The sequence below is a fragment of the Clarias gariepinus genome, chromosome 18 (genome assembly GCF_024256425.1).
Source record: "Clarias gariepinus isolate MV-2021 ecotype Netherlands chromosome 18, CGAR_prim_01v2, whole genome shotgun sequence".
Classification (NCBI taxonomy): Eukaryota; Metazoa; Chordata; class Actinopteri; order Siluriformes; family Clariidae; genus Clarias; species Clarias gariepinus.
Genome location: NC_071117.1, coordinates 11,461,537 through 11,488,010, shown reverse-complemented (window position 1 = coordinate 11,488,010; position 26,474 = coordinate 11,461,537). Strand labels below are relative to the sequence as shown.

Below are 26,474 nucleotides of genomic sequence, written 5' to 3'. Positions count from 1 at the left end.
ATAGTGCGTTACGACACAATACTCGGCGGCCTTATAGAGGCAGACTAGTTAGTGTGATAGTGTGTGGATTGGGACGGATAAAATCACGGCCGCAGCCATAGCAGCCGGTGGCGTAAACAAAAAAAAGCAGAAGAAGCAATGAGCTTTTTAATTAAGGGCTAGCATTAGGAAACTCGACTAAACCGAGCGATAGACGTTTTTAAAAGGCTCGTTTTAAATAAAAATAATTAAAGATAAAGGCAAAATATCTGTAGGAGCTACGAACGTAGCGTATTAACATTTACGAATGAGCTAGCTACCGAGGACAGGTTAGCTATGTTAGCATTGTGTTTGATAAACGGGTTATTATGGGATGTAAAGAGATGAGTTAGGATGTAGGCTCGGGGTTAAACGAGTTAATTAGTAATAATAGATATAGTATAGCGTTTATATATATGTTTTTGTTTTTTTAAAGGTAAAGATGCTCTGATGTTTATCCGAGCTCTATCTCCTCACTGGTTAACTCTGTGTAAACGCTCAGAATGCCAGCGCTGTTTATCTCCTCGAGGTAACTGTTACTAGTTAACCTTAGGTTTTACCAGGTTAGTTGAGTGTGTGTGAGAGAGAAAGGAGAAGTCTGCACGTCCATGTGTTTGGCCTGTGATGTTCAGTCTGATGGCGAACTGCTGCAGCTGGCTGAAACGGTGGAGAGAGCCTGCCAGGTGAGACTCATTACACCGGCCTGTTCCTCACACATTGATTACCTCATTCATTTAAACTCCGTATAACACACCTTTACAATCTCACACGCACGTGCGCGCGCGTGCATATAATGATCAGGTGACTAGTTATACTGTAGATCCGGCGTTGGCATGGTAACCGGTCGCTTCAGGGAAAAGTATCTAGATGACGTCATGGATGAATATGTTCCTTGTTATGATCACTGGTATATTAAGTTTGACTCGAGCTCATAATGGATTACAGATAGTTTTCTGGTGAGGGCATCCTGCACAGGAGACACTTTTGGACATTTACAAAATACTTTCTCTCAGGAACACTGACAAAAAGAAGCAGCAGCCATGATGAAAATATTTACTCAGTCTTATTATTTACTTAAAGAAATATTTTAAGAAACTGACTTTAAATGATTGGTCTCGGCAAACAGCTTAGGGACGCCCTTATCCAGAGCGACTTATGTGTTATCTGAAATTTACCTCTGAGCAGTTGAGGTGTAAGGGTTTTGATCAAGGGGCAACCAGCAGGGGCAACTTAACCACTGAGCCCCAACTTAACGACCCCCGAATAGTTAAAAGTTTAAACATATACAGTGTGTTTATTAGTGATTGGATTTTGAGGATCGATGGTGGTCAGTGATTGGTCTCTGGAGGTCGATGGTGGTCAGTGATTGGTCTTTTAGGGAGTGATGGTGGTCAGTGATTGGTCTTTTCGGTAGCGATGTTGGTTAGTGATTGGTCTTTGGAAAAACAAATGGCGATAAGTGATTGATGGAACAATTCTGATTAGTGATCGAAATGGTCATTTCACCCACATGAGGATGGGTTCCCTATTGAGTCTGGTTCCTTTTAAGGTTTCTTCCTATTACCATCTCGGGTTTTTCCTTGCCACTGTCGCCTTTGGCTTGCTCACCAGGGACTAATTCATACACATTTACATTCCATACAAACTTAAATAATTCTTTTGATTGTGTAAAGCTGCTTTGCGACAATGACAATTGTTAAAAGCGCTATACAAATAAAACTGAATTGAATTGAATCAGTTATTGATCTTTGAGAATGATAGCAATTAGTGATTGACTGTTGGGAATAATGGCGATCAATAAATGGTGATTGTAGATTTTACATTCTCTTCTATTGGCATTTTACTTCTCTTATTTTCCTTTTATGTCACAAACAGTCGTGTACGCATTTCTTTGCATGTCATTGTGTGTGGTTGTGTATATAACAAAACACTACTCAGTCAGAATTTGCACTTGGTGTTGAGTTTTCTTAGCTGACATAATAAATGTGAGCTATAGACTCGTACTGATATCAAAAAGTCGGCTTTTTGACTACTTTTGTTACTAGCTAAGGGGATGGAAATGTGGCGTGACCTGTAATAAGACCTTGGCTTACCAGCGTGGTGTGCTCATCTGCTGTTGTAGCTCATCCACCCAGAGCTGACTATCTGAGAAATGTGTTTAATAATTTTATCTTATGAGTCTTGATGCAAGAACGCAACAAGTACAAACCTCACTCTTTGTGTGATTACAAGCGTCGTTTAGCATTAAACGTTAAAGCCGCCCACTTTTTTATCACTCAGATTAACCTGTATGATGGTTCGTAATTTTCTCTCACAGTTAACATTGACCTGAAGTGACCGAGTTAAAAAAAAAAACTAAAAAAAAAAAACTCCTGAGACAGGTTAACTTGGCCAGAGAAGGGAAACCAAGATTTACTTTTTAACACATTCTAAAGCTCAACAAATCTTGCTTCTGGTTGGAAGAATTTTTTGTTTCATTTAGTTATTTTTTGATACAGACTCTCTGACATCAGTTCCAAATCTGTGTATGTGCTAATCAGGTAAGCAGCATTTGTCCTTTAGCGCTGATCCCACAGCAGGGTTAAGTTGGAAATCCCTGGCTAATCCCTGCACAGCCAGGTTTAACAGGAGAGCGTTTGTTTTGTTGTTACCGCACAGCCGGCGCTAGGAAAGGACGGACAGATAGCTAGCATCTCTGCTCGTTTTAACGATCGATGAAGTCTTCATGGTTACAGAGGACGGTCACTTGGATAGGGCGCCTGATGTCTTTGTGGCGCAAGTGCCACAGGTTAGTATCATTGAGGAGACGCTTCTGCCTTTGAAGGTTAAGAGGATTTTTCTACGGTGGTCCGCTTATTGCATCTTATGGTTGAGTTCTATATATGTAGTAACTAATGCAGGTGTGTGTGTGTTTGTGTGTGTTTGTGTGTGTGTGTGTGTTGGGTCACAGGAAAGTGACGCTGGTAATGGTGGGACTGGACAATGCTGGGAAAACCGCTACAGTACGAGGCATCCAGGGAGGTAAGCCCAACACCACTGTATTATGGGAGTGTTTTAAATATATGAGGGTGAGTCAAAAATTATCCACACTCCAGTTATTAGTCTCATCAGCGCTCTTTGTTCAAGGCTACTGTCTCGCCGGGTCACTGCTGTGCAGGTGTGTGAACGTGTTACATCAGGTCATTTGTAACTGCGGTGTGAGCACAAATTTATACCCCACTCGTAAGAAGAGCATCATGCAGTGATTTGTTCTGTTTTGTTTTGTGATCTGAGGGTGTATCTGATGCCGAAACAACTCAAAGAAAAGCGTAAACAGAATCGTTTGGATATTTGTAAACAACATTCAGACCCGATACTCTAAGGAAGGTGAAAGTTTCTTAAATAGAATTGTTACTGGTGACGAGACACGGATTCATGACTGTGAGCCTGAAAGTAAACAGCAGAGTATGGAACGGAAACATCATCAAGAAAAAGTTCAAAAATTCAACCATCAGCTAAATTCATCAATGAATCATCAGAAAAAGGGTTTAACAATTAACACTGTTTGTTAAAGCGAGACGCTCATTGAAGAGCTGAAGTCTTGCATGATGATGCTCGTCCAAACACTTCTGCCCACGCTGTCGACATTTTGTTTTGAGGTGTTAAAGCATCCTCCCTACAGTCCTGATCTCACTCCATCTGACTTTCATCTGTTTGGTCTCCTGAATGCAGCCCTACTAGGACAAAGAAGTGAAGACAGCAACACATCCATGGCTCTTAGCTCAGCCTAAAACGTTATTTTTTTTATTGAGAGAATACGACAGCTTGTTAACAGACGGACAAAGTGTTTGAAAAGCAAGGAGGTTGTGTCAAAAAAATTATTTATTAGTCTTTTCTAAAAGTGAATTAAAATAATTTCCACAGCCGTGGTGCGAATAAGTTTGTCTCAGCCTTGTATTTTGAGGCAACTTTTAATAGACGAGAGGATTTTTTTACCCCCAGACAAGTGATTTACAAACTGTTAATTACAAAGTAAATTTAGTGAAATTATATATTTCAGTGTTTGGTTTGAATGTCTGCCCCTAGAGAGTCCTGTGGACGTAGCCCCAACGGTCGGCTTCTCCAAAGTGGACCTGAAGCAGGGCAAGTTCGAGGTCACGATCTTTGACCTCGGCGGAGGAAAGCGGATCCGGGGCATCTGGAAGAACTACTACTCGGAGTCGTACGGCGTGGTGTTCGTTGTGGACTCGAGCGATGTGCAGAGGATCCAGGAGACCAGAGACACCATGGCAGAAGTGCTGCGGCACCCTCGCATCGCCGGCAAACCCGTGCTAGTGTAAGTCTTGGTGTTCTCTCTCTCTCTCTCTTTCTCTCTCAGATCCTCTTATGTGCAGGTCTTTACCCATGTGCTTGTAACATCTTGCCCTTGGGACTGTCACTTACAGCACCCTCTCTTTCTTTTATTAAAATATATTTTTTTTACTTTCCCCCTCAGCTTGGCTAACAAGCAGGACCGAGACGGAGCGATGGCTGAAGCTGACATCATTGAGAGCCTGTCACTGGAAAAGCTCGTCAACGAGAACAAGTGTCTCTGTCAGATTGTAAGTTCTTTACTACTCACAATACAGCTAGAAGGTTTTAATAATAACTACATAATTAATGATTTGTGTACAATTGAACAAAAGCATTATTTGTAAATAAAGTTAGAAACAAATAATATTTAAAGCTATACAGTAATTAAAAACGAGCGTTAATTGTTTTGTCAGGAGCCATGCTCAGCAGTCCTGGGTTATGGAAAGAAGCTCGACAAGTCCATTAAGAACGGTCTAAACTGGCTGCTAAATAACATCGCCAAGGATTACGAGGCGATCACGGAGCGCGTTCAGAGGGACACGGCCGAGCAGCGCGGACAGGAGGAGCAGGATAAGAAGGAGAGAGCCGAGCGAGTGAAACGCATCCGAGAAGAGAGGTCTGTTTTTAATTTTTTTTTTTTTTTTTTATGAATAAATTAATGAATGAATGGATGAAAATGAACAATAACAAAAAGGTGCACAGTGAACTCTTATTAAATTATTACTCCATAGTTTATTATTATTATTATACATTATTATTATTATTATTATTATTATTATTATTATTATTATGTATAATTTATAATTAATAATAATGATAATATATTATTTTGTTTTTTTTTTCTCGTAACCCCACATCCCAAAAGTGTTTTATTTCTTGTACAATACAGCTCTAAAAGTTTGGGGTCACTTTCAAATAACTTTGTTTTTGTTTAGTAATATATTTTCTACATTCTATAACGATACTAAGGATTTCAAAACTATGAAATAACACGTGTGGAATTAGGTAATTATGTAACAACAAAAACAGTCAGTTGTTATTTTAGGACAGGAACCTCAATAGTGTTTATTTTGTCAGCCATTTTCAATTTTAGTCTTAGTCGTAGTCCCAGGATACATGTCCCTGTTAGTTTTTATTATATTTAGTCAGTCTTATTCTAATTTTGTTTAAGTTTAAGTCGACTAAAAATCTGGAAATTTTAGTCTAGTTTTAGTCAAGAAAAACATCACCTTTTTGCAATAAGATTATTATTAATTAACTCTAGTCTAGCCAAAACCATTTTTAAGGTTTTTCACAAAATAATTATCTTAACATTTTACAATGCATCTTTTTATCTAATGTTTTCAGCTAATTGTATTTATTTTAACGAAACTTTACTCATGAACACGCACATGAAACACAGTCACACAAACGTATAAAACAGTCACACATACACATATATTACTAACTGCTTAAACAACTGAAATGCGCGCACACACCTTTGAGACGCACACACAGTTTGTTTGTGTGTTTGAATGAAGTTTGATTTAAGCCGCATACGGCGCCTTATAAAAATGGGCCCAAATGTCGTCTCTTCTCTTTGGCCCGAGTAATAGTGCTGTGATGACAAATAGTTAAAGATGACTCAGCTTGTAACATCCTGTCAATGCGCGCGCAAACTACTCCTGATAGGCCGCGCCCGTGACCCGGGAAACACTACTGCTCGAGCTATAAGGAATGAACAACGCATCTCAGTGGATTGGGACGAATGTCAGTGATGAATTCCATAATGCACGTTGGATTAAAAGATAATCCTGCTCTGAGGTGTAATGTGAATTTAGAAATTTTCTATGGACATGATTAAGTTAATGTAATCTGCAACCTCCTTTTCCTCATGTTATAGAGTACTGAGTGCCAAGACAAAATAATCTCTGTAGCACCATCAAGGCTTATTTTTTTTCTCGCATAGAGACAGACAAGAGCGTGAAGAGGCGGAGAAAGCTGGCATGCAAATAAAGGAGGAGGAGCCCGAGGATGCCGACATGTCCAACCCATTTCAGCCAATAAACCATATCGTGGCAGAAGTAAGTGTTCTGCCTGACATGTAACTTTTGTACAGTGAATAATTGAATAAAAAGAATAATTGCGTGTGTCCAAGCTTAATTCTGTCCTGTTTTTTTCTGTCCAGAATAAAAACAAGCTACAGAAAGAAATGGAGATGAAAAAGCAAGGAGACGAGGTCGTGCAGGACGAGCCAAAGGGCAAACAGGAGGACGAAGATGAGGAAGATGAGGAGGAAGAACATGAAGAGGAAGAGAGTGAACGGCAGACGGCAGAGAGCCCAGAATCAGGTCAGCGTCTTATCCAATGCGACTGCTCAATCGTCGGACGAATAATTATGAGCATTATGCAGTTTTAGCAGAGCAAGTGGTCTAATTTGTATTCCAGTGGTTCCACTCTTAGGTTAATGGTGGCAGTCTGGTTTCTGTGAAAAATCAGAGCTCAGACTGTAGATAATTTGATGTCTGAAGTGCACACATATCCATAAATTACCCAGAAGTTCCTCGTTCACTCGAATAAAAACTTAAATGAAATTCTTAGGGCTGACAGACCAGACGAAAAAGAAGCGCAAGAAAATACGTCTCAAGCGGAAAAACCGGGTCGACCCTCTCGTAATGGATGGCCCCGCAAAGAGCCCATCTCCACCTCCCGCGCCAGGTAAGACAATGCTGTCTGAGTGTTAGATATGTAATGATTTATCATCTTATACTTATTTACTGTGTGTGAAATATAATGCAGTTCTTAAATCTGATTGGTTGGCAGGTGTTGAATGAGTTTTTCTAATGGTTGTGATAGAGAGTCATTCGCTCTCTCGTTCTCTCTCTCTCAGTCTCAATCCGAGCTCGTGTCTGTCACTCGCACATGACGGAAAGAAAGTGTAACCAAGACTGAGCAGTTACAACTAACAATTAAGACATAAATGTTAAAATAAACATTGGAAAAAAAAACTTTACTATGTCATTATCAAATAATAAATGGCTTCTTTTTAAACACATTTTTCAAATGAGAGGTAGTCCCCGACTTACGAACATTCAAGTTACGAATTTTCAGCAAATATAAACAGACCACAGTTCTACTCCCGGTTCACTTAACGTGTAATGTAAAAAAAAAAAAAAAATAATTATGTGTAAAGTGAAGGTACAAAATGTCTAAAGTCCGTATGTGTGTTTGGGGGGGCGGGAAAATGAGTCGGCCTCACCGGTTTCATTGAATCAGTCCAATGATGTAAAATGTCTGTCCTTTAAAGCTGTTCTGATGGTGAATAATCCTAATTTCGGGAAATCCGCAACAAAACAGAGTTCACAGTCCAATACAGTACAAAACATCTTCGAGACAAAATGGTGGGCGGAATTCCCTTCGCGAGACAACACTGCCACGTTTCACATTTAGGATTGATTTCCTTAGGTGCGGTTCTGGTTTTTTGGCCACATGATGGCAGTATGGAGAAAGGGGACCGAGATTTACTCAAGTGTATCGGTATGCTTTATATTGTATATTCGTGTCAAAGGCGTATAAGACTCGCTTAAGAACACATCAGACTTACGAACGTGCTACCGGAACCAAACTTGTTCGTAAATCAGGGACTACCTGTACGTGTCTGTTGTACATTTAATAATGAGAGCACGAATATTAATCTTTTATTCATGCTACAGTTGCAGGTATCTGTGCTAATAAATAAAAAGAAATACATAATGCACTGGCCAATCAAATCTTAGCATTCAGTCAGAGTGGAACAGGAAATCTCTCATGTTATATTCTCGATATACACTGTACATTTAAAAAATAAAAATAACCCTCCAGATTCTCTTTCAGTGTCCTGCTACTCTCTAAGTGTTCCATCGATTTAAAAACAAATGAACAAACGCAAAGAAAACATCTTTACGATGTGTTGTGTTACTTCTGTTTGTAGTTGGATGGGCTACTCCCAAAGTTTCTAGACTTCCCAAGCTCGAGCCTCTTGGAGATACAAGGCGTTCTGGTAACTCTTTATTTAATAATCCCGCCACTTCACAGTTTGCATGTTGTCACCATGAACTTCCACATCGTTTTCCAACGTATTCTTGATCATGAACATCACACACACTCTTACAGAGCATGCCCACGCAGAGACTCTGTACCTCACCATGCATGCTCATGACTCAGGAAATGATCTCTCCATCTTTTCTCTTCTACAATGTCTCCAGTACTAATCTTTCTTTATTACCATGAAATAATCCAGGACTTTTCTAAGATGGTCCTGTAGGTTTGTGGTTTAACCTGCATTGCATGACTTTAAATGCAGGTCAAGGCAACTGGACTTTACACTTTTAATACATAAGGAAGATTCTTCTCTCTAAAGAAAAAAAGATGAAAATGATACAGTACGGAAGTCTTGAGCCACCCCTCGTGTCTTCATATGTGCTTTCAAAGAGCCTGACTTTTTCGTATTTATTTAAAAAAACTTTATTCATGAACCAGGTGCAGATGAAGATCAGGCCGGTGATTAGTTCACTGGTGATGCTGAATGTTTCAATAGGAGAAGATCAACAGATGAGAGGGAAAATAAGGCCGCTGCTAAGGTTGACACATAAACAACCAATTTTTTTATTGTATCTTTAGGCACTTTGCAACCTGTCGCAGGAAAACATTTGCTCCCATTTCTTTAATTTGATCTACATCATTTAATTTAATGTGAAAAAATCAGTGGTGGCTTTATTAAAAATTATAATAAATAGGAGCAATCTCAATCTAATTTCTTATGAGTTGTAATGTACTCACAAAACGAGTGTTTGGAAAATATATTCACAGTTTATTTATTTATTTTTTTTTTATACTCCTTTTAAATATTATTTAATATTTTTTTATTTGAATTTCAGCACATAAAAGGGTCCAGTTGTTTTGGCTTTTATTACTTTAGTGGAAGTAATCAGCGGAAATGATCTGGATAATTAAAAAAATCTTCATTAACATCTAACCGCAGCGGTCTGTGTTGAGTTTTTTTTTTTTTTTTTTCCACCGATCCTTTTCAGTAACACTGCTGGAGTGGAATTTAACACTTCGTTGTACACTGTGTTCAGTTAACGCTGAATCAAAGGTGGAATGTGATTTTCTGGTTTTGACTTTTAAGGTGCAGTTTGTAATGTTTTAAGAAATGTTTCTAGGTTTGTGTTTCTTCCTAAAGTGAATACGAGTATTCTTGAAGTTGACTTTTAACACACAGGAAGTGAATGACAATTGCACTTCGCTTTATAAAGAAAAAAAAACATTACAAACTGCTCCTTTAATAGCGTGGCTCTAACTAAAGTTTCTTCCGTGGTTCTTTCCTATTGGCAGATTTCTATGGCAAGCCCCTCCCACCCGTAGCAATTAGACAGAGACCAAACGGCGAAACTCATGATGTCATTTCCTAGCCTTTCCTTCTCTTTCCTGTCATATGGTTAGAGATGATTCATCTCCACCAATCACTGTTTTTTTTTCTTTCATTTCTCTCATCTCCAAGCCCGTGCTGTGTAAATACAGAACAATCACCAGCGACGCCAGCGACAGCAAGAGGAACCAATCGGCTTGCTCAGAGGGATCATGTGACCAGCCAAGGGCTCGAATTCCACAGAGACTCTCAGTGATTTTCAGTTTAAGCCCTCAGCAGTGACTGAATTCAGATCTACAGTATATATATAAAAAATAATCTTTTATTTTTCCACCAAACAAAGAATAATGGCAAATAGTACGATTATAATGTTCATCGAATTGTTTTATGTGTAAATCTTTATTTTTAGAATCACATATATAACTGTGAACTGCTTTTTTTTAAAAAAACAAACAAAAAAAACAACAGATTAAGGTGTATATTAAATAACGCTACAACTGTGCTGAACAGACGCTGGTGAAGAAATCGCTCCCACTCACTCGCAAGCTTCAAACTCCGTGAAGGCTCGTGCATGAGCATGTAATGAAGACTTGAACCGGTATTTTATGTTCCATACAAACTGCACGGATGTAATACACAAGTAAAAAGCTGGCCAGCAGTTAACCACACAATTTAAAGGAAAAGTTCACCGTGAACATCTGGCATAGGAAATAATTCCTTAAATTAATCCCTGACGTATGCTCGCCTCATACAGCTGTCTTCTCTACAACTTCAATCCTCATGAAGTTCTCATTTATAAATATCTTGCACCTTAAAAGGGTGAGTGAGAAAAGAAGTGTTAAATTTTTTATACCTAAAACTAACCCCTTTATGTTTGATGTACGTGAAGATTCTCCCATTGAAACTGCACAGAATTCTGTGACCTCAAGGTAGCGCCTTACATACACTTAACTTCTTAGAGAAAGGAGAAAAATGCAGAAACGATCAACACGCAGCCATTACAGATATTTCTAAATTAAACAGCTAAACATGTTTAATGCTGTTCAGCGTGGACTTTTCCTTTAATGTGACTATTTTCCCAATGGGAAACAGCAAAATTTTTAAGCGAGTTCACTACGAGGCATTTCATTATCACTGGTTCATAGACACTTTATCAATCATGTATTTTAGTTGTTTTGTGGCATGTACAGACTACAACATAGTGCTATGTTTAAATTTTTTATCCAGTTGTAGCAGTTGCGACTGTTACGGATTAAAACTATTATTTAAATCCTGTTTTGTTTTGCAGAGAAACAGTTCCCAAAGCACCAAATGTCAAATTAAGCTGGAACATTAGCCACACACTACATTAAGTTTAAAAAAAAAAAATTAGTATTATTTTTAAATTAGCCCTGTGGGGCCCCTCATGTTTTTGCTAACATGTATGATTTTATATAACACTCCTTGTTGATTTTTTCTTCCCAGAATTGTATTGTAATTCATTTCAAATAGATAACTGTTTTTTTTTTTTTTTTTCTATATCACATTCTCTTACTGATTTGTTACATGCACTTTTTATCCATCTTGTTTTAATATGAATGCAATTAAATGCATAAATATTTTTTATCCATTTGGCATCCGGTTTAATAGTAATTCTGTTCAAAAGTTGCTTGAAAGGTTATTTAAGGGTTGAAGGGGACCTATTATGCAAAATTTTTGTTGTTGTTGACTGGGACATTAGCAGGGAAGTTAGACAAGCACCCCCAAATGTGACCTTATATAAGGACATCCTCTCTGCTGCATTTTTGCAGCATGTTCAGAGGAGTAGTGACATAAATGGTGTCTGATGCTATATTTTACAGCTGGAGCCTTAAATTACACACTTTTGGGGGAGCCCTGAGCTCCTTTAAGATCTAAGCTTTCAGCAGCTGCATGGGAGAGGGTTATATGAAATGAAGAAGTAAGCTTTAATAGTTAAAAATGGCTGCATGGACACACCACTAGTGCTGGATATACAGTAAAAACCTCTGAATTTTATGTTATAGTTTTCTAATATTAACTGGCATTAAATGTTATGGACAGATTTTCAATTAATTCATTCTGATATGTGTTCTTAATATTACATCTTTTACCCAAACCACTCTTATTTCTTTTAGGATTAGGGTTAAAACATCAAGCACATGTGTACAAATTATTCATTTATTTAGACTACTTTATTTGTTACATACACATTGATACAGTATGGACCACTCTAATACTAAGCATTACTGTCAGAAACCAGATCAGTTTTGTGACATCACGTTGCCAGGTCAAACTCTGGTGTCTAGCATAACATGCCAGAATTTCAGTATCGCTCACTATTGGACAACCAAATGCCTGACCAATGGGGTTAGTGTAAGCTTGTTCAAGGTCATTTAATCAACTAGGAAAAGTTTTTATTATAATATAGTGTTTTGTATCATTGTGAGACTTAAATTTCATAGCCAGTGTGACTTTTTATACAGGTAGTCCCAGACTTACGAACATTTGAGTTTCTGCAGGTACGAACAGATTATAGTTTTACTTTTGTTTCAGTCACGGACGTAGCTCACGTGTATTGAACAAAAATTAGACACTTCAGATACCAGTTACAGAGTGGCAGATACCAATATTTACAATTATATACAATATTTTCTGTGTGTAAGTGAAGTTAAAAAAAAGTCCGGTGTATTGTATGTGTGTGTGGGGGTGCAGGTGCAATGAGTCGACCCTTATCGGTCTTGGAGCACAATGATAGAAAATATCTGTCCTGTAAAGCTGTCCTGATGGTGAATAATCCAAATTTTTTTAAAAATCCTCAACTAAACAGAGTTCACAGTCCAATACACTGGAAAACAGCTCTGAGACAAAATGGCCTCTGTGATTCTCCTTTGCGACAACATTGTTACATTTCACTGAGATTCATTTTTCAGGTACGATTATGTTTCTTGGAGACATGATGGCAGTGTCGGGAAAGGGGACAAATTTAGTCAAGTGGATTGGTACAGTATGCTTTACACTGTATATTAGTGTCAAAAGTGTATACGAGTCGGACCTAAGAACAAATCAGACTTACAAACGTGCTCTTGGAACGGAACTTGTTCGTAAGTTGAGGACTACCTGCATTGTATTTTTTTATATACATGTTCTTTAATTCATTGGAGTCTCAACAATCCGGCAGGTTATTATTTAAGTGTGTACTGCTGTTTTATGCATTTATCCAGTTGCCAGTCACGTAGTACCTCTGCAATGCATTCAATTACAAAGATACAGGTCAAGACATTAAGCTAACCTTCATATGAACCATCATGGCATGATTGTTGCTACCAGATGCACTGGTTTATTTATTTTAAAACCTCACACAAAACATGTCGCACAGAATGCTGCAAAAGCATGCGTTGATGTGCAAGCTGTTAGTAGAAATACTTTGTTGATGAGAAAGCTCTAAAGGAAATGGCCAGGCTTGTTTAAAGCCACTAGGAAGGTTACAGTAACTCAATAATCACTCTGTACAACCGAGGTTAAGCATGTAAGTCTCCATTATAAAACTAATGACTTATGTTTCATTAGTGATTTAAAAAGTGGATGAACCTTAAGATATGTCTGGATGATGAATCACCCAAGTCTCGTGCTTTTTCTCATTTCACGGATGACATCTTCAGAGGTTTTCTTGTTGAAGAGAACACTGACCGGACACTAAACTTCGTCATTTAAGCTCAGGGTTGTGCTCTATTCAGTGCTTTCAGCAGTCAGCTTCTCTGCAGGATAAAACTTAAAAAAATAAAATAAAAAAAAAGAACTGTAAGTGTATGTGTAATTATGGTACAGATGAGTATGCGTTGTATTGTTACCCTTCGTAACCCAAGCATGGATTTTTTGTCTTTAAGGAAAATGTTTTAGATCTGAAACCACGGGTTTCCAGTGTGTGTCTATGCACATTGCCGTACTTTCCTTTTTAGGCTAACACACATACTTCAACTTCAGGTGGGAAATGTTACAAATAGTTTCTGAATTATAAAATAAATAATAATAATCTGCATCCCAAATTTTTATATATTAACTATTAATTTTACAAATGTTTGCATTTATGAGTAAACAATACATACTGAGAATGGATAGTGCATTAACATACTTTATGCTACTTTGTCACATGACAATGCAGTAGTCATTAGTTTGCACCCCCTCTGAGCTTTGCTCTTCTATTACTGAAATACAAACAGCGAAAAAGAGCTGTATCTTTCTTCAGCTTCTAAACTTTGTGCTGCATGTATGAAATCTCTATATTAATCATTAAGCTGTATCTTCTGTTTTTGATTATTGAATGTCCACAACATTTATTTAATTTTTTACCTGCAAAGTGATATCACTTTCTCGTTGATTCAAACAGATGGCCACGCCCTTCACAGGGCAGCATAACACACTTGAAGGAAAGTGCTATCTACCTTCATCCACATGCATGAGCTGACAGGGTGCCAATCCATCACAGGGCACACACACACACACACACACACTACTCCTAATTTGGGAACACCAATTAGCATAATCTGCCTGTTTTTGGACTGTGGGAGGAAACCGGAGAACCCGGAGGAAACCCACCAAGCAGGGGGAGAACATGCAAACTCCCCGCACACTGACCCCGAGGTGGGAATCGAACCCGGACCCTGGAGGCGCAAGGCGACAGTGCTAACCACTAAGCCACTATCGTCAAATATTAAATTCTTGCATTAAAAATCGATATCGTATCGTGTGGAGCGGAAAGTTTACCCCACCTTTTTTAAACGGAACGAATAGTGACGATCCGCGTTTCTGGGGGTCACATTACGCGGACGGACCGATGTTTCACTATCGCTCGATGATGCTGCGTCAATGTTTTCATTAAAATGTTTGTTAAAAATAAGTGTATTGACACGCAGTTATGTGATAAGTTTAGGCTTAGACAGTGTCCATGTCTCCGTCACGCCGGACCGGGTCAGGAGAGGACTTCACACCGGGGTTTGTTCCCGTTTAAACTCCACTTTAAACATTTTTTAACTAAAAAAAAAAAAAAAAAACGGGTCAGGCGCGTGCGTTGTCATGGTAACAATCTTTCTTTAACGGTTTTTTTTAAAGCTTCGGATAAATGAGGAGGAGGAGGAGAAGAAGAAGAGGAGCAGAGCCGAGAGAAAGGTGTGTGAGTCAGTACTGGAGCATTTTAACAACCAGTACACACACGAACTGGGACAAGTCTGGCTTTCTGCAAGGTGAGCTTTCAGCCAGAGGCCATAACTCCATATTGAAGTATATGTATTTGGATACAATGGCATTGCAGGTTTCGGGCCAATACTTTTGTTCATACAGTGTCTCTGGTAAGACAGAAGTCATGGGAATTACCAATCACCACCTGATAAGATACATCACAGTGCTTAGGTGCTGATGATAGGGCTGTAGCTGTCGAATATTTTAGTAATCGAGTATTCTACCGAAAATCTAATCGAGTAATCGGGAAATTTTTTTTACTTTTGCTTAATTAAAGAGGAAAGTAAAATACATAAGAGAAACAAAGATTAATTGGTTTTCTTTTTAGAAAAAAATCTACTTTCATTTTAAAAATAAACATTGTCATTATTCTCAATATAAGGAATAGCTTAAAGTTGACTAAGATGAATTACAGTGCCATACATTCCTATTTTAAAGCCTTTTCTCAGATGCACAAAAAAAAAAGTATTTCAAATGACTTTAAGTATCAAAACAACTAAGGCACACATTAAAATACATTTTAATGTAATTTTATCGCTCCCTTCCATTTTGCAGCCCGCACCAGAACGCTCCCTCGAATCAATACACAGCGTCTCCTTTCGCTTTGGTGGGTAATGTAAGCGCTTCTTCTTTCTCGTTGTTTACTGACGGCTTGCATCCGGAAGCACACTGTGTCATGCCAAACAAAATTGCGCAAAAATATAACGTAAGTTTTTAACATTAATTAAAAGAAGCTTCGAAGCAGAAGATTTTTCATTGATCATTTTTTGTAATCTTATTACTCGAGGAATCGTTTCACTCCTTTCTGATTATCACGATTTTATAATTGTCAGCTTATTACAATTTCATTACAATTTTACACTTAAAAAAAGATTAATTAAATGCAGCCTTGCGTCTGCGGAGTTTGCAGTATTACAGAATGCAAATCACATTGGCACCTTGATTCTCGTTTCTATTAAATGTTGACATTTTTTATTTCTGTTTATAGTTACCTTATATAATATTTATAATTGTGTTGAGCATCTGTGAAACAAGTTATGATTTACATTAAGCATTCATTATCTTATCAGACTCTCTTTTTACTTTTTAATACAAACCAGTGATTTGTAGCAGCTGTCAATGAAAATGCATCAACATCTTCTAAGCGATCAGAACTAGCATTCGAAAACAGATCTTCCAACAATCGTGGAAATATCAATTATCATTTTTACAATAATATCATTTTAACTGATTTTTTTTTTTTTGTTGTTGAATACTTTGACACAGGAATCCCTGGTAATGATCAAGCAGACAAAACCTAAACTAATCGAACCCTCTAAGCTACATGAAATAAATCTTGATGTTGGAACAAAACATACATTTCCTTTTATTAATTGTTGGGATCAAGTCATTTATACAGAACAGGACACTCAAAGGCTACACACATTTTTTATTTTACTTTTTTTACAAAAAGTGTTTATCTGTCCATTAGACATATTTTATTTGACTGTAATTCTTTTACTCCTGTGAGGAACTTGTTTTATTTTGTTGACATTTTTGAAAACTTATTTAAACGAGTAAATCCAAATTTTTAAATAATAATAATAGTAATAATGATAATAATAATTCAGTTATTTTTCACATGTACCTTACATTGTGAAAGTAATTTTTAGGAGGCTGGGTTCAGAGTGCAGGGTCAGCCAGGTTACAGCGCCCCCTAGAGCAGATAGGATTAAAGGCCTTCCTCCAGGGCAACAGTGGCAACTTAGCAGTGCTTGGGCTTGAATCCACAACCTTCCGATTAATAACCCAGTAACCCGCAGCCTTAACCGATCAAGGTACCAACTCGAAGGTTTTAAAGGTCCTTTAAGGTTTTAATCAGTAAGATTAACACACACATACACATAAAAGACATGAAGACCTACCCCTTGAAGAGAAGTTACTAACTCACACAAATTATTCTATTAAATGTTAAGGGCTATAAGATTTTGTGTGTGTGTGTGTGTGTGTGTGTGTGTGTGTGTGTGTGTGTGTGTGTGTTTTTTTTAAAGGGAAGTCCTGCTGAATCCTCACTGTTGGCAGTATGGCGTCCTACTGAATCGCTTCAGTGATCACCTGGATGTCAGGGCTGTATTAAAATCCCGTGGCTATTACAGCCTTCTCTCTCAACCCGATCCTCCTAACACGTGGCCTCTCCAGTGTCTCGTCCATAAAGATGCAGTGCGTCTGCCCACTCAAAGACACAGAGAGGGCTGGCTGAAGCAGTACTACCTGCTGAATGCCGCGTCCCTGCTGCCCGTGCTCGCTCTGGACGTGAAGGACGGAGAGAGAGTGCTGGATCTGTGCTCCGCTCCGGGAGGGAAAGCCCTCGCTGTACTGCAAACAGCAAACCCAGGTACAACACTGCTTAGTGATGAGAGTAATAATATAACCCTACTATGGCTTGTTAATTATTTATTGTTAACTGCAGGTTTTGATGTGTTTTATTCCTCTTATACCACAGCAGATTGCCCAACACTGATCATTTCTTTTATTTAACTTAATCATTTGTCTAATAATTGCATCCTATATATTTTATATCTTCTTTTAACCCCGATGCTGTTGCTTATATGATGATCATGTGACTCTCAGGGCTGCTGCATTGTAACGAAGTGGACAAGAGCAGGTACGCATGGCTGGTGAAGACTCTGGAGTCGTATGTACCTCATGCACTCAGAGACACCCTCACCGTGACCAACGAGGACGGCAGGGACATCGGGATAACAAAGCTTAAGATGTTCGACAAGGTACGAAACCCATGTTTGCTTTAACAGTTTAAAATTTTGCAATTGTTTGACCTTAGATATTTCACAACTGTTTACACAATATTTAGTTTATCTGTAAATTATATGACTTTGAGCTCTTAATACATCAGAATTGCTTTTTTTTAAGCTAGCACATATACAATTCAGCCAACATAAAAGACAAGACATAAGTACTTCTGAAAAGAAATATCAAAGTTTTTACTGTTTTTTAAATTGCATTTGATTGTAAGTATCATAACTTTTGTTGTTTTACCTCTATATTAAAAAAATAATAATTTCATTGCCCCTTTAAAGCCAAGCCATATATTTTTTTGCTCCTCAGCTCCACCTGACCACTTCAGGTTTTTCTTTTCTTTTTCTTTTTTTTAAAGCAATTAAACATTTTCCTGATGTCTGCGTTTTTCCTCAGACTGACTCAGTTATTTTTAAGTAGTACTAGTAGTGTTGGCAAAATCTGCACACACACACACACACACACACACACGTTTCCTCTTACACAGAGACACTGGAGACGCCAACCATCCTTCAGGAGAAACACGCCAGTCATACAGCGTGAAGGGGCTTTACACAGCATGCTGAATCAGCCTTTTACTTTAATGGTTTAATGGGCTGTACATCATAAAGCAGCGCTCGTGATTTAATTATTAGTTTATTGAACGACATGTCAGTGGTGTGGATCACTATCTGTCTACCATCTGCCTTCAACTACTCTGATATTTAAGTTATAGACTTTACACTTAGATTTAGATTTATTTATTTATTTTTAAAACCTAATTATTTGGTTGCTACGTAACAAATATATAGATATATTATATAATAAAATTGAAAGTGACCAGGCTACGGGATTTCTTGTTGCCAGTTTTTCATTTCATCATAATTTACAGTTAATAACAACTAATTACAGATAAAAAATAAGTTCAGCGAGAATGAAAGGAAAGTTGTACAGGACAGTGGTGAGACCAGCGATGCTCTACGGCTTAGAGACAGTGGCGCTGAAGAAAAGACAGGAGGCAGAGTTGGAGGTAGCAGAGCTGAAGATGTTGAGGTTCTCTTTGGGAGTGACAAGGATGGATAGGATTAAGAATGAGTTTATCAGAGGGACAACCCACGTTAGATGTTTTGGAGATAAAGTCAGAGAGGCCAGATTGAGGTGGTTTGGACATGTGCAGAGGAGAGATTGTGAATATATCGGTAGAAGGATGCTGAGGTTGGAACTGCCAAGCAGGAGGTCTAGAGGAAGACCTAAGAGGAGATTTATGGATGCAGTGAGAGAGAGGACATGAAGTTAGTTGGTGTGAGAGAAGAGGATGCAGAGGATAGGGTTAGATGGAGGCAAATGATTCGCTGTGGCGACCCCTGAAAGGGAACAGCCGAAAGACAAAGAAGAAGAAGAAGATAAAAAATAAGTATAAACAACCTAAGTGATAAAGTAACGTATTTCATATATATAAGTAAAGTATGAAAAATGTTATAAGTAAGTAAATAAAATCTATATGTAAGGTAGGTACAGTCAGCAAGTTGTTATATAAATAAAGTAGAGTAAATATAAATTAAAATAAGTAAATAAATAAATAAATAAAAGTAATTTAAATCCGTTAGTAAATTAAGTAAGGAAAATAATCCAGGTTAAATGTAAGTAACGACCATACTAAGGTAAGTAAAGACCAGAAATAAAGTGGCTTGAGTATGTAACTAAGCAAGTAAGACCATAAGTACAAAAAGTGTTTAAGTCAATAAGAAAAGACATTAGTTAGTTACAAGCAAAGTCTAGATATATGTCGTAAAAGTTTATAAGTAAATGAGGTTAAGCTCATGGTTAAAGGTAAAAAAATAATTTGATGAATGTTCGTTTTTATATTTCATTTTATCTATAATTATATTATATCTATATATCTATTGTATATATGCAGATAGTGGGTTAATACAATAAACATGTATAGTTGATATACTAACATTTAAGTTTTGTCTGGTTTGTTGTTCTATGTAAAAGTAGCTTAGCTATATCAATAATACATTTTATGCAAGAAGCTTTAAAGTATTTAAATTATTTAAGCAAGTAATCTTTAAAGCACGAGGCAAGTAAAAAAAAATACACATATTAGGAATGATCTAATGCAGTAATATAGTACGGTGTAGTGCACCGCTTTATTCACTAGGTGGAAGCGTTGGCATTTTGCATGATGTGTCATCCGTCTAAAGGGAAACGCTGGGCCATCTTCATCAGTCACTCTGACAAAAGCCAGGAAGTGAAGCAGAATTACCCTCACCTGTCAGAAGCAGGCACTTTTCCCCAGCCTGCATGTACGATTTCTCTCAGGACGGCTCCACCACTTCATCCTGACTCATTTGAACAGAACTATGATTTCATTGCAGTGATGTGCTTCATCATGGCTTTTTTTCTCCCCCCCCCACTCTGAAGCATTATTTTGTACCATCATGCACTCTGGGGAACGTTGCCTTGAGAGTGGCTCTCTAGTGCGAGCCGTGTAGGCAATGGAATTGTGACGGACTGAAATTATGGGGGAATTAAGCTGGCGCGCGTGCAGCCAGACGCTCGAGTCTCTGTTCATCAAGACTCTCACAGTGAGCCGACTCTAATGAGGAGCGAAAACCTTAATCTCTGAGAGAAGCTAAGCTGGAGCAAGTAGACAGCGAGAGAGAGAGAGAGAGAGAGAGAGAGAAGAAAGTAAATAAAACAGTCATGCTGTTTTAAATATTGAAGCCTAATTAAGAAATTTATACACTATTTTTTCAGGGCATTTTTATTTATTTATTTATGTATGTTTTGTTATCTTTTCTGCTTTATTTTTTTTAATTGCCAAACTCCGCTGTAACTCAGGTGTGTCCTCCATCTGCTAATTTCAGATGTTCGCTTTCTTTCAATTCCCTCATGAGTGCTGTGTGTTTGTCATTTTGAGCTGTGTGTGTGTGTCTGTTTGTGAGAGTTTCCTTGCGGGCTTTAGCTTAGCAGAGGCTCACATCCTCCGTTTCCCTTCACAGCGTGCTGCCACTCGACTCCCGTCGCTATTCCCATCAGGCGCATGGAATATTTTCCCCCTCATTTTCCTCTCGCTAAGATTCACACACGTTCCCTGGTGTGTTTCTGTGTGTCTGTCCCCTGTGTCAGGTGCTAGTAGATGCCCCATGCTCCAACGACCGCAGTTGGCTGTTTAGCCCCGGAGCCCAGCAGGGGGAGCTGCGGCTGAGAGAGCGCGCTAAACTACCTCAGCTACAAAAGGAGCTCATCTGGTGAGTGTCTTAGACATGCCTTAACTTTGATCTGCACAAAATACACAGACGCTCCAACCTAAGGGTGGCGTACAGAGGCTGTATAAACACTCACTGACAACTGACAGAAATCTACATTAGATGTTATGAAGGCTTCTGTTTTCCCCCCCAACAGATATCAGATTTCATAAAAATCTTTTTTCATTTTAACATATTATGTAAGTCAAGACATAGATCAGACGTACAATATGTGCACGATTGTGCTTATGGTGTTTCGACACTACCACTAACCGAGTGTTATTAATAATGAATGGAAATGAAATTGAAAAGTAGTTGAAGAGCTGAAAACCTCATAGAAAAAAAATAAAAAAGAGATTAAAAAAAAAAAAAAAATCAATCCCAAGTAGATTTTCTCTCAGATGTGAAATAATTGGATCTCGCGCTTGTGCCAAACTGTCTACAAGGGAACATTTACTTTCGTCATCCGACTCTTCAGGAAAATGTAACTTGCATAATACTGGTTAATGCAGCTTACGTGTCAAAATATACAATTTGTATGTATGTAATAGGGACCGTACTCACCAGGGATCACCCGATACGATATTATCACGATACCCAGGTGCCGATTCTACACGACTGTATAAATATTCAGATTTGAATAAAAAAAAATTATAAAATTTTGTTCAAATTCTAAACAAATTTAGGAAATAATTTTCCCAAAACTATTATGTACAGGTAGTCCCCGACTTTCAAACGAGTTCCATTCTGGAAGCACATTCATATGTCTGATTTGTTCTTAAGTCCGACAAAGTGAGTCTTATACGCCTTCGACGCGAATATCTGATGTAAATCATACCAATTCACTTGACTAAATCTCCATCTCCTTTCCGCACACAGCCATCATGTGCGCAAAAACTGTAACCATGCCTAAGAAAATTAATCTCACACAAATGTCAAATGTGTGAGAATCCCAGATGCCATTTTGTCTCAGCGCTGTTTTCCACCGTATTTGACTGTGAACTCTGTTTTGTTGAGGATTTTACGAAATTATAATTATTCACCATCAGGGCAGCATTACAGGACAGACATTTTTTATAATCATGCTTCTGGACTGAATTATAGAAACTGAGGAGGCCGACTAATTTTTTCCATGCACACACACATACAGTATACAGGACTTTGGACATTTTATACATTTACTTACACACTGAAAATATTGTATATAATTGTAAAAATTGATATCTGTTGCACTGCAGTGTCTATTTTTTTTTGTACAATACAGATGAGCTACGTCCATGATTTGTTCACATCCCCGAATGTTTCGTTCATATCTGCGGAAATTCGTAATTTAAATGTTCGTAAGTCGGTTACTACCAGTAAATAGTTCTATAGAGGTAGGATTATGAGAAACTGCAACGTTTCGCCACTTCAAATGCTAACATATACAGTAAAAATTTAATATAAATTAGTGTCATGATACATGTAATATCACACAAAAGTAACCCTGTACATAACTTTTTCATTGAAAATTCTCTAATGTATAAGGTATACGTGAGCTACATACAGTATGTGCTCAAAGTTATGCTGTAACCAGAGAGAAGGTTGAAATTAAAAAGGGTATTGTGAGCTTATTCATGACCGCCATTTTAGGAATAGTCTGTTTCTAGAAGAAATGGAATTGGTTCAGAGTGACTAATCGAAGTCGTGTTATTCCCACCTTGAAAATCTCAAAATAATTCAGCTTCGATCGGCAAGCAAAGTGTCGTGCGATGAGTGATGAATGCATGAAGGCAGATGTTTCTCAGCAGGCTTGCATACCGTTAGGGATATTTGGTACATTGCTGTCAGCAGGTACTGACTGCGTGCTTGTGTTACACTCCTGTCTTGCTTCTTTAATGATGTTACCACCAGGAGAGTCCAGGACACACACAGCTACCTCACACGATCGCTTTTTTATTTTTATTTTTTTATATATAGTCTAAATATGTGTAGTGAATTAAACCTGAAGTGATATATGAGACTGTGGCTCGCTGACCTTAAAGATAATAATGATGACCTTTCAGGCAACACGATGGCTATTATCAGATTTCTCTCTCTCTCTGGGTGTGACTCGTGTGCGTGCGTGTATGTGTGTGCCTTGTGTTTATGTATGTTTCAGTTCAGCCTTGTCAGCGGTGCGTCCCGGAGGGATTGTAGTTTACTCCACCTGCACCCTTTCCAGCGCTGAGAACCAGTCAGTCATGGAGGCGGTACTTTCCACCGTCCACGGGGTGGAGCTTGCAGAACTGGAGGAAGAACTGATTGTCTCTCTCTCTGGTCATTTTAAATTCGCCCACCTCCGACCTCCGCTGGGTTGTTTGGTGGTGCCGGAACAGGGACGAACTTGGGGACCAATGTATGTGTGCAGATTGAGGAGGACCTGCTGAACAGCTACTCACTCATAGCACCACATGATTGTTTAAATCCGATCGATCAGAAGGTGTGGACTAATATCGTATAACAACAGCTCTGGCAGCGGTACCGGCAGTAACCGTTAAGGAGATGCTTGTTTAACATTTACGGAGAGTTTCGATGTGAGCCTCGGCGCTTTGTAACAGTCAGAGGTAAAAGCCTGAACACTAGTCCCTGTTGTTCTACAACAATAAATGTCACTATAAATGGATCAGAAGAAGTACGATGTGACCTTCATTAAAAATAAAACACTGTAATCATCAGCAGATTGCTGTGATGAAGGAGAAATAAAACACTCCAACACGTCTTTGATCATTTATTTATTTATTTTTATATTCTAACAGCATGCCTCTAAGTGCTTTATTCCTTACCTGGTGCTTGTTTCTTTAAACTGTTAGGTCGGTTTTATTACATTCAAGCTGAATTGGTCAGGCAAGGTAGGAATGAATCGTTAGTACTTTAGCAATAGTGTTTAAATGAGATTTTTTGGACTTTACAAGGAATGTTGCTTGGCATGAATTGATTTTTAAAAAAAATGAAAGTATCATCACTTTTGTGCCATTGGATTATGAGGGCCATATTGTATTTAAGAAGATTTTCTTTCCTTTTTTTTTTTTTTTTTTTACCTTTTACAGCTCAAGGTACGCATGGTCTTAAAATTAATTTTCAAAAGCAATGGCTTTTTAAATTTCTCTTCTTCCAGTGTCCTTGCTTTATTTTCCCCATTGTCTCTCTTTATTTTTACATCCTAAAAATCAAGGACTTAAAAGCCCAAGGTGCACAGCAAAAATATTTAAAACCAGCCTTGGGTTTAATTGAAAACAGTACAGTGGTTTCACACCTCCTGGGTCGAGGGTTCGATTGTTGCCTCAGATCTGTGTATGTGTGGAGTTTGAATGTTCTCCCTGTACATGGTGGGATTCCTACGTCCATTCCGGTTTCCTCCTACAGTCCAGAGACATGCATATTAGTCTAAATGGTGGTCCCAAAGTGCCTGTAACGTGTGAGTGTATCTGCCCTGTGAAGTATTGGCACCTTGTCCAGGGTGTACCCCGTCTCGGGTACACGGAATTGATGGAATCCAAGCACGAGTGAAACTCTGGTATAAGTGCATTAGAGTAGCAGTGGGTTATATAGAGAAATAAAGGGAGTTACATGTATTATGTTGCAAGTTCATAAGTGTATTCTGTTATTCTGTGCAATCGAAAGTGCGGTTTGACTTGAACATATATAGATCTCATCAGTTAACTAGATTTATTAAGGATGTTATCAAACATTTTGTCTGAAAACCTTTTTTTTTTGCCAGAAGAAATCAAAGCACAATAAAGATTTAAAAGCAGGTTTACAATGAAATGGAAAATGCAAAAAAAGGAAAAAAAAGATAAGTACAAAGTAAGAAAAAAAAAAAGAGCTGAAGGAAGCTCCAGTTGTGTTTAAACAGTAGGTTTAAACCTGTTAATGGAGAAACTGGATTGTGCATTTACCATATTCAATATACATGGGTTTTCAGGAACCAACAGACAAGCAGCAGCTCACCCTTTGACCTTTAAAAAAAAAAGTCACAGCTTGCATACAAATACACTATTTTCCCCCATCCCCAAAGGTTTCTCCATTCCAAAAGTGACTTTTGCAACGACTAGACTAGGTTTAGCAAAGGAAGTGTAACTTTTTTGGGATGTGGTTATAAACAGATCGAGCTCCCGGAGCTGCAATTTACAGTAAATGAAAACTGAAAGTCAATTGAATGTAAAGCTCACCAAATAAAGTGCATGTGCACCTTTTCCTCAGCTCTCTTAGAATCTTAATATCAACTTTAGACTAAAATGGTTTTAACACTTTTGCATAGCTCTGGATAATTTCTAAATTAGTATGGACTTGATTTTTTTTTTTTTTATTGTACAACTGAATTAGTAGCCTCAAGCAGAGTAATTTAAAGACCTTTTCTTTTAAAGTGTAATTTATAGAAACTTACGGTATGAAATTAAACTACTATTAGTTTAGATAATTTGGTTTTAAAATTGACTGAAAGTAAAAATTAAAGTGGACTTTAGGGTAAGAATTGTAGAGTATGAGCCACTAACTAATATATGAACAAATATTATGAAAGTCTTTGATTAATAAACTGTTACTGTATAACCTCTATTCACAATCAAAAGCATCTCCAGGGAATGTTTCAGGAAGTGATTTGAGGAACATGACAAACAGTTCAGATGGCCTTCAAATTCCTGAGATCTCAATCCGATCGAGCATCTGTGTGGGATGTGCTGGACAATGAGGTCCATGTCTCGCATCTTATCGGATTTAAATGATCTGGTGCTAACATCTTGGTGCCAGATACCGCAGCACATTTCTTGTGAAGTCCAAGTGCTTTGGTTAGTTGTTTTGGAATACCTGCATGTGTAATACCAGGAGACGCCCTTTTCCATCCGATCCATTCAAGTTAAATTCGAATAATAAAAGAAAATGGACTTCAGATGCTGCTGTCTTTGTTGTTTTTTTGCAAATGTTAGCAAATGTGTTTTCTTGTTCTCGAGGCTGATAAATGATTTCCACTGCATTACTCTCCTGCTGTAACCAGTCTCTTTCTTGATTTACTTCTGTAACTTTTCTGATTTGTCGTTCATTTTTGCAAGTTCAACAGACTTACCATCATTGTTCAAAATAAATCAAACTTTTCTCACAGCTTAGTTGTGTCTTTTTAGACTTTTTTATTTAACGTTGATGTATACAGGGTGTAGTTCATCACATTAAATATGGGTTAACTGTTCCTATATTAATATTTTTTGCAACCTATTTTTATTATTCAAAAAAGATTATTATTATTATTATTTATTTTTTATTTATTCATTGTTATTAGAAATAAGTTGCTTGAAAAATGTGCTTAAAGTATCTTACTTTAACTTTTATTTAACTTACAGGAAGGTAAATGTGGCATTAGTGTCCCAATATGTTTTGGGGGAGGTTTTCATCATGTTTTGCTCCAGTGTTTCTCTCAGATTACAGTAAATTCAGCGTTTTTACTAAATGAAAGTAAAACTAAGCCA

The 26,474-nt window shown here is 37.8% G+C and overlaps 2 protein-coding genes across 5 annotated transcripts; both read left to right on the top strand.

Moving 5' to 3' along the window:
• Nucleotides 1-100: 100 nt before the first annotated feature.
• Nucleotides 101-11,350, top strand: arl13b (ADP-ribosylation factor-like 13b). 4 transcript variants are annotated; one of them, XM_053477244.1, is made up of 10 exons: nucleotides 101-701; nucleotides 2,969-3,039; nucleotides 4,084-4,333; nucleotides 4,493-4,598; nucleotides 4,764-4,966; nucleotides 6,299-6,413; nucleotides 6,518-6,680; nucleotides 6,931-7,047; nucleotides 8,300-8,368; nucleotides 9,703-11,350. In XM_053477244.1, the coding sequence occupies exons 1-10, from the start codon at nucleotides 643-645 to the stop codon at nucleotides 9,777-9,779; spliced, it is 1,230 nt and encodes a 409-aa protein (XP_053333219.1). In that variant the 5' UTR covers nucleotides 101-642; the 3' UTR covers nucleotides 9,780-11,350. The 4 variants fall into 4 exon arrangements, with proteins under 4 accessions (XP_053333219.1, XP_053333220.1, XP_053333218.1 ...); XM_053477245.1 differs by lacking the exon at nucleotides 101-701 and adding an exon at nucleotides 2,660-2,806 and having other exon boundaries at nucleotides 9,869-11,350; XM_053477243.1 differs by lacking the exon at nucleotides 101-701 and adding an exon at nucleotides 2,660-2,806.
• A 3,216-nt stretch (nucleotides 11,351-14,566) lies between these two features.
• On the top strand, nucleotides 14,567-23,737 carry nsun3 (NOP2/Sun RNA methyltransferase 3). The gene is made up of 6 exons (XM_053477695.1): nucleotides 14,567-14,725; nucleotides 14,843-14,973; nucleotides 16,999-17,342; nucleotides 17,579-17,733; nucleotides 20,879-21,000; nucleotides 23,138-23,737. Exons 1-6 carry the CDS (start codon nucleotides 14,600-14,602, stop codon nucleotides 23,403-23,405), a joined length of 1,146 nt encoding a protein of 381 aa, XP_053333670.1. The 5' UTR covers nucleotides 14,567-14,599; the 3' UTR covers nucleotides 23,406-23,737.
• Nucleotides 23,738-26,474: the final 2,737 nt, after the last annotated feature.

Bases quoted from the DNA above. Each gene is read 5' to 3' on its own strand.
- arl13b (XM_053477243.1), top strand. From the start codon at position 2,733: ATGAAGTCTTCATGGTTACAGAGGACGGTCACTTGGATAGGGCGCCTG. The intron at 6,414-6,517 runs GTAAGTGTTCTG...TTTTCTGTCCAG, and splicing joins TAAACCATATCGTGGCAGAA to AATAAAAACAAGCTACAGAA. The intron at 6,681-6,930 runs GTCAGCGTCTTA...TGAAATTCTTAG, and splicing joins GGCAGAGAGCCCAGAATCAG to GGCTGACAGACCAGACGAAA.
- nsun3 (XM_053477695.1), top strand. From the start codon at position 14,600: ATGTTTTCATTAAAATGTTTGTTAAAAATAAGTGTATTGACACGCAGT. The intron at 14,726-14,842 runs GTTTGTTCCCGT...TTTTTTTTAAAG, and splicing joins GGAGAGGACTTCACACCGGG to CTTCGGATAAATGAGGAGGA. The intron at 17,343-17,578 runs GTACAACACTGC...TGTGACTCTCAG, and splicing joins ACTGCAAACAGCAAACCCAG to GGCTGCTGCATTGTAACGAA.